The sequence below is a fragment of the Mustela nivalis genome (genome assembly GCF_964662115.1).
Source record: "Mustela nivalis genome assembly, chromosome: 11".
NCBI classification, from domain to species: domain Eukaryota; kingdom Metazoa; phylum Chordata; class Mammalia; order Carnivora; family Mustelidae; genus Mustela; species Mustela nivalis.
In genome coordinates, this window is record NC_139030.1 from 88879409 (window position 1) to 88890779 (window position 11371).

Consider the following 11371-nt stretch of genomic DNA (forward strand, 5'->3'; position numbering starts at 1 on the left):
AGAGCCATATACTCCAATGAGTCAGCCAGGTGCTCCCCCCTTACTCACCTTTTTTAAAGCAACAAAACGTGAAAGAATTTTCACTTAACTGTTACCAGTTCCATGCATCTATGTATTCTCACAAGTATAAGTAAATGGCTTATCTGATGATCCTCCTCAGCGTAACAGCCTTTTATTCTGCCAAATTTTACTTTAACTAGAAAATTAGCAATATATCTGTTTCTCACCATTTTTGGCTGATGTGTAATTTGTTCTCTCAGATGAGCACTATGAAAAAGAATTCCTTTAAAGTCCGTTACAAGGGGACCTGGGAAACTCAGTCAGTTGAACGTCTGACTTGTGATTTCAGCTCAGGTCATGATTTCAGGGCCCTGGGACTGAGCCCCTTGTTTGGCTCATGCTCCTTGGGCAGTCTGCTTGAAATTCTCTCCCCCCTCCTGCCCCTCTCCCCACACAAGCACACCTGTGCATGCTCTCTTTAAAACAGATAAATCTTAAAGAAGTCAGTTACACTGTAATACTTTATTCTAAGTTTGCACTATAATAAAAGTCTTTTCACACACGCAACTGAAATATTTTCACTAACTCCAGCAGAAAATATCACTCTAAATTAGTTATCAGGTCAGGACTAATAAAGAGGCGAGGAAAACAATGTGATTCCTTCGCATAATAAGGCAAACTAGATTTTAAACATGTTCTAATGAATTATAAATTTTAGCAGCAAATGTGATGAAACCAATATAGACTCACAGAAAATTTTCTAAGCTTATGACCTGCCTTTTTCCTCATTTATTCTACAAAATGATCAACCAAAATATTCCTGAAGACCACTGATTGTTTGAAATTGAAAAGTACCAAACACTTACCAGCATGGACAGCAGGATGCAAGGTTTTCACACGCCCCCCTAACATTTCAGGAAATCCCGTCAGCTCAGAGACATCTCTGAAAATAGATGAACAGAATACTGCTGTTTCTGCTGAACTGTCATTATACACAATTCTAAATCAAATTTTCTATTACATTTACTGTCCTCATTTGGGAGAATTTTCCAGAGCCTGAATCTTCAGAGTTCAGAAACTGAATCATATGCCATACATTCAGTTGAGAAGTAATTTATAGTAATCTATACAAAAACCACTAAAAACATCTTTGTTTCAGAAACAGACTAAAGTAAAAACAAGCATTTATCTTCACGATTAAACAAATGTAAAGATTGCAAATCAAATGAATGGGGAAATAAGAGACTGTGTTTTAGTAAGGTGGTGTTAGTACTAAAATACTGGTTTAGCTCATATAAAAATAAATTCCCAATGAATCAAAGGTTTGAGCATTTAAAAAAAAAAATCACAGAACTACCAAAATTCAATACATGAGGAATGTGCTCAAAACATTAAACAAAAGATTAGTAGATCTGTCTATGTAAAATGTTAAGTTTTACACCGAAAAAAAATTAAGCAGGAAAAAATAATTGCAAAATATGACAAAGGGTCAAACGCAAGGCAATACTTAAATATCAATTCAGATCACCACACTGGCATGAATTCCCATGCGCCCAGGTGATTTACAAGCAAATTTTAATGTCATGAAAAAATGCCAACAATGTTAGGTGAACAAAGTCAAGAAGCAAAATTATCTTCTGTATAAGCTAAAAAATAAATATGTTTATAAGCAATTGGAAGAAAGCACATCAACATGTTCAACAAAATTTTAAGCTATTTATTATCTTCTTTACAATTTTCACAATTTCTACAACCAACATACATGGCCTTTGTAGTAAAAAAAAAAAAAAACAAAAAACAAAAACCAACAAATATTTTAAAGCAGCAAATTCCAATAGGGTATAGAATTTCCTGGGTAGTATCCTATTAAGACCCATTGGCAGATGACTGTATCTGACCAAGGGCTCACAAATTTCCAATAAACAAAAAAACTGGTGACAGCCGGGTGTCCAATTCAAAATTCCCTTTCCCGGCATTCATGAAATAAACTCCAGTTCCTCCAAAAGAAGATAATTGCTAAATCAAAGAAGGGAGATGTACTCTTAGAATGAAAAATCAGGTGGGGTAATTAAAAAGCTTGCTGCATCTTTAGATTTCAGAACCTGCATGCAACAGGTGCAGTCTTCAGAGAATTCTGTGTGCTCACTGCTGTACAGTCACCAACTAAAATCTCATCAGTTTACCTCAGACCTCCAGGTTAACTTCCTAGCATAGAATCTTGGCTATGCATTTTATTAGCTGTGTTAGTTGTATGAACTTGGACAAGTTATCTAACTGTTTTGTGCCTCAAGTTTCCTTTTTTATAAAGGGAGATAATAATACCTACACCAAAAAGTTGTCTTAAGGATTACGTGAGTATGTGTGTGTGTACGTGTGAACAGTTTTATACTTTAACAGGAGAGAAATACATTTACATTCCTAATTTTTAAGAAATACATAGCTACAATTGGCAAGCAAGGAGTTAGCAGAGGTACAGATCAAACAAGACTTAACAGTTTATAAATTTTTAAACTGAGGAATGGATATGCAACAGAAAGGCTCATTGTATTATTTTAAGTTTTATTATACCCATAATATTTCCATAATACAGTTTGGTGGAGGAAAACAGGCTACAGAAGGAGTTTGCTTAAACCGAAGGATCCAACTACTATAGCATCCAACGTGCTCCAGTCTAGATTTTGGATTCTCACTCTGCTGCTCTTCAGAAAAGACTGACCTGCCTCTCATGATTCTTACAGGGCTCTTAGGAGAACATCAAAATGATGATGCAAGAAAACTTTGGAAAATATAAAGCCTTTATTTAGTAAGTAAGGGAAGGCATTCTTGCCATTTCAACTTGTCAAATTTAGGAAAGCTGTGTACTGCCCACAGAAGGCAGAATTATACCATTAAAAAAATCTGTCCCAGGGGGCAAGCAGCAACATTTTTCACTGGCAACAAAAGCAGACAGATCTTTCACTTTTTTGTTGAAACAGATTTCAGGAGTGGGTGTGTCCACTGAAGTGCCACTGCCATTCATCAGAGCTGTCCTATAGCCTTTTTCATTTTCTACCCCTCAGTCGTGACCCCCTCTCCAACCAGAATGCCAGCTCTGTGAGGTCAGGAATGGCAGTCTGACACTCCTTTTGCTCATTCCCTCTTTCCATCACTTACCCAGGTAACCAACAGCTTGTGGGTTCAGACTTGTGCCTTCAAATAACTTACAGGGATAGTAAGGGAACACAGGGAGACTTGAATCCTAACGCTGTCAACAGCTTCACTGAGAGCCAGTCACAAGAGATCATGTGACTCATTTAACTGGAGTTTTTCTTTAATCACCAAGGGCCCTCCTCAATTAATGTGCCCTAGGAAGTGGCTGAGACGGAGGGCTCTGAAATGGGGAGTCCGGGGGTTCCAACCCCGAACTGAAGTCCTCACTGAACTGTTACCTTGAGCACAAGTTACTACAGCTCTCTGAGCCCCACCTGCCTCTTCTGTAAGGGGTGAAGCGGGGCGGGATGGGGGAAATGACGTCTCTTGCTCACTGTGCCCAGGAGACTGACTCTCCGGTGGGCTGCATCACACTGCGCTCCGACTGCAGGGAGCCAAGAACTCCGCTGTGCCTTACCTGACTGCCAGGCCCGCCTCCCTCAGAGCTTTTGCAGTCCCTCCAGAGGCGATCAGATGCAAACCAACAGAAGTTAGGTTTCTGGCAAATTCCACGAGGCCCGTTTTGTCAGAGACACTAAATAAGGCTGCAACAAGACATTTTTTCTCATCACTCGCAGTACAGGACATGAAGACCTACAAGGCCTTGGGTGGTGGGGGCGGAAGGGAGGACAGTCGCGAATCTCGAGGCCATCACGGCGACCCACAGTGGCCAGGCCCAGGTTGGGGCCTCCTCCCGGGTCACACACCCGCAAGCCCAGCAAAAGCCAACGGGCCGCGGGACTCCTAGTCACGCTGCACCGCTCGGCGCCGCCATTGCGGACTCGGGACGCCCGGGGGCTGACGGGAGGGGGGGGCCGGGGCGCCGCGGGCCGGGCTCCGGGAGGGCGCGTGGGGGAAGCTCACCGAGCTGGCTGGGTGCCATGGCTGCGGGCGGCGGGGTCAGGGCCAAGCGGGGGCGGCAGCGGCAACGCCACGTGCGGAGGGGCGCCGAGTGGCTAAGACGCGCGCGCGCGCGGGCAGGCAGCGGGACGCGGCGGGCGGTCACCTGACCTGCCACGTGACCCGGCCGCCCCGCCGGAGCCCCGCCCTGTTCTAGCTTGGGCGTGGAACTTGAGCCTCGGGGCTGAAGGGAAGGCGGGAGGGAGGTTGCAGCTGGCTTTCTTAGGTCGGAACCTGAAGGGATCTCCGCCCCAGGCTCCTATTCTGAGCGCGACTAGTCTTTTCTCGCGGAGGTGAGGTGGCTGCGGGATCTCAGGGGCAAATTCCTGCTCCCCGGGGCGGGCCTGTCCCCCGAAGCTGGAAGGCAGCTGAGAAGTGTGAAAACACTAGTGCAGAAAACAAGAGCAACACCAGAAATAATTCCTACAGCCGAAAAGGTAGAAAGCATCTAGGCAATCATCCACTCCCATTTTAACAGACTAAAAAAGAAATAAACCGAAGACCCAATGATGAAAGGTTAAGCCCACAGCTCACGTAATAGAGTAAAAACAAAGTGAAATTGATATTCCTCTAAGTTTTTGATTCCACGTTATGGGATAGACCGAAATCTGCTTAAAGATGGTGTCTTGGATCAGTAAATAATATTTGACTCAAGCCTGGGTGAAAGGAAAAAGAATGGTTTAAGGGGGTAGAGGGAACACCTTTCTAAATTCATTAAAAACAGGAAAAGGAAAACTGCACACTTGTTTCTTTAAAAAAAAAAAAAAAAAAAGACACTTCGCCACAAAATAAATACGTATTGCTGTTGACGGAGATTTTTAAAAAAAACGTTCCTTAATAGAATTATATTACAAAATAGTACTGTATTTTATTCTTAGTCTGGGGCTTGCAGCTGCAGAAAGGAGTCTTTTTTCTTATTACCTGTATGTTACTAATGTGTGTTTTTCTTGTTACCCTCTGTAATTCTTCCAGTCTCTTAACTTCCCCAAATGAATACTTACTGGCTAGAATCAAGAGCTCTGTTTTATAACTTTTGAATTTGTGAACTTCTTGCTCTGAATATTTCTCATTTCTAAAAGAAAAATTATCAGTGTCTTCAGTTTGTGTTTGCCAACTTTGAATTTCCCTGCCCAGTCACCATTAGGTTTTTGTAGAAAGTAGAAAGCAGAGAAAAGCTGAGAAAAGTGATAAGAGGAAAATAAATAGTATTTAGGCATTGGATACTTTTCCTGCATGTGAATTTCAAATATTTAATTTAATGAATATTTATTGAGACCTTTCTGCCTAAATGGCAGAAATACAGTGTCAGAAAGAAATAGATGAATATTACCTATTCACTGTCCTTAAGGGGCTCACGACAGAAAGAAAGTATAGAGACATAGGTACAATGAGAAGATATCAATATAAAGAAAAAAATGGGATTAAACCTATTTTTTAAAAATACTTTTTATTTATTTATTTGGCAGAGAGAGAGCGAGAGCGAGTGAGTGCAGGTAGACAGAGAGGCAGGCAGAGGGACAGGGGGAGGCAGGTTCCCTGCTGAGCAGAGAACCCGATGTGAGGCTGGATCCTAGGATCCTGAGACTCACTAAGCCACCCAGGCACCCCCAGGATTAAACCAATTTTTGCAGAGTCTTTCAGAAAGGTGTCATATATACTAGGAAAGAATGAACTGTGGGTTCCAGACCAAGGCACAACTTTTTCATGAAAAGATGTTCACTGAAATGAATTCTGACAAATCCCTCCATAGTTTTAAAGTTCAGACCTGATAATTACCTTGTTAATGCAAGATGAGGAAATGAATTTTTGGCTAACTTTGTGGCCACATCATTCCAACTTTAGGGACTGTAGTTACCTTGTCTGTAATATGGACATAATGTTTGTTCTGCAGGCTTCTTCAGATTGTAAGAAGTAAATTAATCTATTGAAAGTATAAACTGTGAAGTGACTGGTAAGAGTAATAAAGAATTTGTAATCTCCTTCATGGTTCATTCCCCTGATGTAGTTGAATAAATGTTTATCTCTCTGTTTATCTCAGAGTACATCCTCCTTAAAAATGCTGGTCATAAGCAAGCTAGTATATGAGAAATGGAAGAAGCTCCCACAAAGACTTGAATTTATCCCTCAAAGTGTTATCACTAGCATTACTGTTTCAGATAGAAAAGAACATGTATGCACCATAGCGATTACATTTTAATTTCTTCACTTCTTACTTCACATCCCTCCAAAAGAAAGTTGAAGACCCAGAGATCATCTTTTTATACAGTAGTTCCACCTTATTTGTGGTTTCGCTTTCCACAGTTTCAGTTATCCTTGGTCAACTGCTGTAGGGAAGCCGATGATCCTTCTCATGACGAATCAGCGGAAGGCCAACAGTAGCCTAACTCTACATCAGGATTGCTACATCTTTGTCCTCATGTTGTCCCAAGGCATTTTATCATCTCACATCATCACAAGGGTGAGTATAGTAAGACACTTTGAAAGAACTAGATTTGTATAACTATTCTTACTGTACAATTGTTCTATTTTATTATTAGTTATTGTTGTTAATCTCTGACTGTGACTAATTTATAAATTTAACGTTATCATTCTTATGTAGAGGAAAAAACATATTATATACAGGGTTCAGTAAGTACTATTTGTGGTTTGAGGTATCCACCAGAGGTCTTGGAATGTTTTCTCTGTGGATAAGAGGGGACTACTGTATCTAAACATTTAACATATTTAAAAGTGATTTCAGTTCCTCAACTGTGCTATTATCTGTTTGGCCTATATGTTACTTGTTCCATGTGTAAACTTATCCCTTTATCCAATCCATCTCATTACTAAATCTGGGATTTCCTACCAACTTCTAAGAATTAGTAAAGTAAAACTTCACTAGCAGTAAAACTGATCCTTTTGGGCTAACTTATTTCTGGGGTTTATCTACTCATGTGGGTGTGGTTTGCCATCTGAAATGATTCCCAGGAGTTTGGATAATAGGATTAAGTGTTGTCTACCAACACCCTCTTTATCTAAAGGTTAGAGTATATTATGGCGTCTTAAGAAATTTGAACATTTTCCTTGAAGGGAATGGAGCTTTTTGAAATTGTAAATTTGGGAATGATACAAAAAATGAATTGAATATCTGGAAGCAGGGAAACCAATTAGGAAGGTTTTGCATTAACAAACTCCTAACCAAAGACTTGAAAGCATGGAAAAGGAGAGATTTGTGTGATACAAAATCAGGTAAAACCAGCATCCTGGAGATCAATTGCAGAGAGGAAATATGAAATGGAAAGAAATAAGGGAAACTGCATTGTTTCTAGCTTGGTCATTTGAGTAGCCTGTGAAGCAAATAATTAACATTAAAAAATGAGAAAACATGTTCGGCTTGTGTCTATTTTTATTTGAAGTCAGTATGAGAGTTTGGGTAGACAAATTTTGAGTTTCTGAATGTTGAGTTTGAAATATAAATAATGATTGACATCAGAATGAAAATACACAGAAAGTTTTTGGAAATACAGAGTAAGACTAGAGGTGAGGCTAAAGATAAACTTGGAAGGTTAATGACACTAAAGTAGTAGTTAAAGCCTGAAAGAAGACAATCTTTCTTAATTAGGCCAGCAGATAGACTAAGTCAGAAGGCCAAAAAAAGGAAGTTTGCTCAAAGCATTTAATGTACTAGGAGTATATATGGATTTTAACTGCTTAGCCTTCATGTAATTAATACAGTAGCTGATAGTGTAATAAAAAATTGCTATTATGGTAAATGTTCATCTGATGAATATTTACCAAGGATGCTATTCACTTACTCATAGATTCACTCAAAAAATGTTGACTGAGGCCCTTGTATGCACAGGCTAGAGGGCAATGAGATTGCAAAGGTAAGCCAAACAGACCAAGAAAAAAAAAATCCCTGCCCTCATGGAGTTTAGGTTCTCAGAGGAGAAGACAGTCATTAACAAACAGATATATAAAATTTGTAGTGTCCTACATACAAAGATATGTCACGGAAAAAAATGCAGAACGAGAAGAGCATTTTGGACTAAGTCTTAAGTGAGAAGTCGGTCTAGATGTCATGAAAGCCAAGGATGGAGAGTCAAAAAAAGCTGTCAGCTATTTTAAATATTATCAGAAGGCAATAAGAAGACCAAAAGGTCATCATTCTGATTTGCAGTGTTGTCATTATCAAGGTTAATGGTGATGTTGGCAATACCAGCTTCTGTAGAGTGGTGGTAGCAGAAGCCAGGGTGAAGGAAGATTGCCAGGCCATGCTGAAACCAATTTATGGTGATGATGAATTCATAGAGACTTGAAGTTGATGATTTTCCACCAGCAGCTCAATAGATAGTGTTCATGCAGACACAAAGAAGGTAGATTAGTCAGTTCAACCAGGATTGGGGTTTTGCTGGGAGGGTAAAAAAAGAACTCCAGTCAAGGGACTTTGGTATTTTGGTAAATGTGATTTACTTGATAGGCTGTGAAATCTGAGCTGGGAGTGGGGAAGAGAAGTAAAGACTAGAGGAAGGCTTTAGTAGGTCAAATGCACAGATAAGAATAGTTTTTAGTTAGTTAGAATAGTTTTAAGGGTGGAGCAGTTTGGGTTGTGGACCATATTCATGTGGTCCTGTGAGTGGGAAGTTAAGGTAGAGTGTAGAGAGAAGCTAATTTGAGTGCCCAGGACTTTGCCAGTTTATGTCTCTTGTTCTTTGGTACTCCTACCTTCAAAAGTATCTTGATTTGGAAAATAAATGTTATGGTCCAAATGGAATTTTTATCATTTTGACATTAATTGAATAAAATATAACTCAGCATAAAGTATCAGTTTTAGAGGCGTCTGGGTGGTACAGTCCATTAAGCGTCCATCTCTTTGTTTTAGCTCAGGTCATGAGATCCAGCCCTGAAACGGGCTTTGACGGGAGAGTTTGTTTGAGACTCTCTGCCCCTCTCCCTCAGCCTCTCCCCACCAGGCTCACATTCATGGTCTTGGGCTCGGTTGCTCTCAAGTCTTACAAAAGAAAATATCAATTTTAATAAGACATTAAATATGAACTTATTAAAGGCAACTATAATGGATTATACTCACACATTCCTGTCACATTTAACATTTTCAGGTATCTTTTTCATTTTGGCAATAACTTTAGCTCCCCTGGGTATTTAAGGTACTTGAAATTAAACCCAAATAATCACAGTTTTGCAATTCTGATAGTAGGAATTAATTTAGACTAGAATCATCAGTGGATGCTAAAACTGAAAATGGGGCTCTAGCTACTGTGAAGACAGTGAACATTCTGGGCAAAGATTTACCAAAAAAGGCCTTGAGCTTTGGGATTGGGGCTCTTCCTCGTCAGTGCTCCATCCTATTCTTCCTAGGCATAACTGCCTGGATTTTCAGATATTTGCTAATAATCTTGGTCTTTCTGGCCAGCCCTGCCCAACTGTTGAATTCCTCTGCCACTTACATTTAGATCACTTGTGTCCCTGTTTGTCAGAACTAGGGCTGGAGATTCCTACTTAGCCCCAGACGCCTTTATATTTCACCCTTGACTAAATAACGGCGTCAGTATTCTGTAGTTTCTAGAGCTTTCTCAGCAACTGGACCTCTGCTACCCTGCTTCAAATAATAAAATGTCATAATAAATTAATCCTAAGATAGAAAAAGATAGCTCTTCCCTACTAAAGCCTTTCTTTATCACTGTGTCCCCAGATCAGTGATCCTTTCCCTTCCTTTAATCCCAGAGCTTACCTTAATGATAACATCTTTACATTGTATTGCATTCATCTTTATAAAGCTGTCTATCTCATTGTATTTTATAGGCAGGGACTATGATTTATTTTTCTGTAGTTACCTGAATGCCTAAAATAATAACTAGTAGATAACAGGCATTAACTGTAGAGGCTTAAAGGATCTGGCTCTGCTGCGCTCTACTCTTAGTCTTCCTCACCTCAAATTCATAAACACCGTCCTTACTTGCAGGGATTTTGGTACCAGGCTCACAGTCTATTCTTCTACCTCAACCTCTAGGATTATTTTGGTTATCTCTGTACCCATCAATGACCCATTCAATATTGTGGTCTTTCGGTTCCTCAACTCCATGTGTTAAAAAAAAAAAAAAAAAGTTTTCAAAAACTTGAAATTGATACCACTCTGTGGCAGATTTCTTTAGAATTGTCCTTGAGAAACTCCTACGAATATATTATTAGAACTATTATTCCAATGTGAACTTACTTAATAATGAATAATAACATTATATTTAGATGGATCAAAATTTATTATCCAAAGTCAAACCTGACTCAATCTCAATCTCTGCCTTTTGAGTTATTTTTTTATCCCATATACATTTAACATTATTACTAATACATTTGAATTTATGTCTACAGCTTTACTATTTTCTAGTCTTGTGTACCTTTTTGTTTTGTTCTTTCTAATTTTTAAAATTAAAAAAAAAATAAAATTTAAATTCAGCTAACATATAATGTATTATTAATTCCAGAGGTAGAGTTCAGTGATTTGTCAATCTTATATAATATCTAGTGCTCATTACATCACATGCCCTCCTTAATGTCCATCACCCAGTTACCCCAACCCCTTACCCCACCTCCCCTCCAGAAACCCTCAGCGTGTTTCTTATGATTAAGAGTCTCTTATGGTTTGTCTTCCTCTCTGATTACAACCTGTTTTACTTTTCTCTTCTCTTTCCCTATGCCCCTCTTTGTTTCTTAAATTCTGCATGTGAGTAAAATCTTATGATAATTGTCTTTCTCTATTGACTTATTTTGCTTAGCATAATACCCTCTAGTTCCATTCACATCATTGCAAATGGCAAGATTTTTTTGATGGCTGAGTAGCATTCTGGTGTGTGTGTGTGTGTGTGTGTGTGTGTGTGGTGTGTGTGTGTGTGGTGTGTATCTCACATTATCCATTCATCTGTCAATGGACATCTGGGCTCGCTCTTTCCATAGTTTGGCTATTGTGGACATTGCTGCTATAAACATTGGGGTGCAGGTGACCTTTCAGATCACTGTATTTGTATCTTTGGGGTAAATCCCTAGTAGTGCAATTGCTTGGTCATAAGGTAACCTTATTTTCAAAGTTCAATTAGCCAAATTATACTACCTCATTAGTTTTTGATGTAATGTTTAATGATTTATTTGTTGTGTATAATAGCCAGTACTCTATTTTCAACTTTTTGAGGAACCCCCATACTGTTTTCTAGAGTGGCTGCACTAGCTTGCATTCCCACTAACAGTGTAAGAGGTCTTCTTTTTCTCTGCATCTTTGCTAATAATTGTTGTTTCC

The 11371-nt window shown here is 39.3% G+C and overlaps 1 protein-coding gene across 1 annotated transcript in view; it reads right to left on the reverse strand.

Moving 5' to 3' along the window:
• Positions 1-4209, reverse strand: part of ATIC (5-aminoimidazole-4-carboxamide ribonucleotide formyltransferase/IMP cyclohydrolase) — a 30315-nt gene extending 26106 nt beyond the window's left edge. Inside the window, exons 1-3 of the mRNA XM_082689096.1 lie at positions 4054-4209; positions 3608-3734; positions 867-943 (exon numbers count right to left, since the gene is read on the reverse strand). Of these exons, the coding sequence (XP_082545222.1) occupies positions 867-943; positions 3608-3734; positions 4054-4072 (223 nt within the window). The 5' untranslated portion in view covers positions 4073-4209. The remainder of the gene's footprint in view (positions 1-866; positions 944-3607; positions 3735-4053) is intronic.
• Between the last annotated feature and the right edge of the window lie 7162 nt (positions 4210-11371).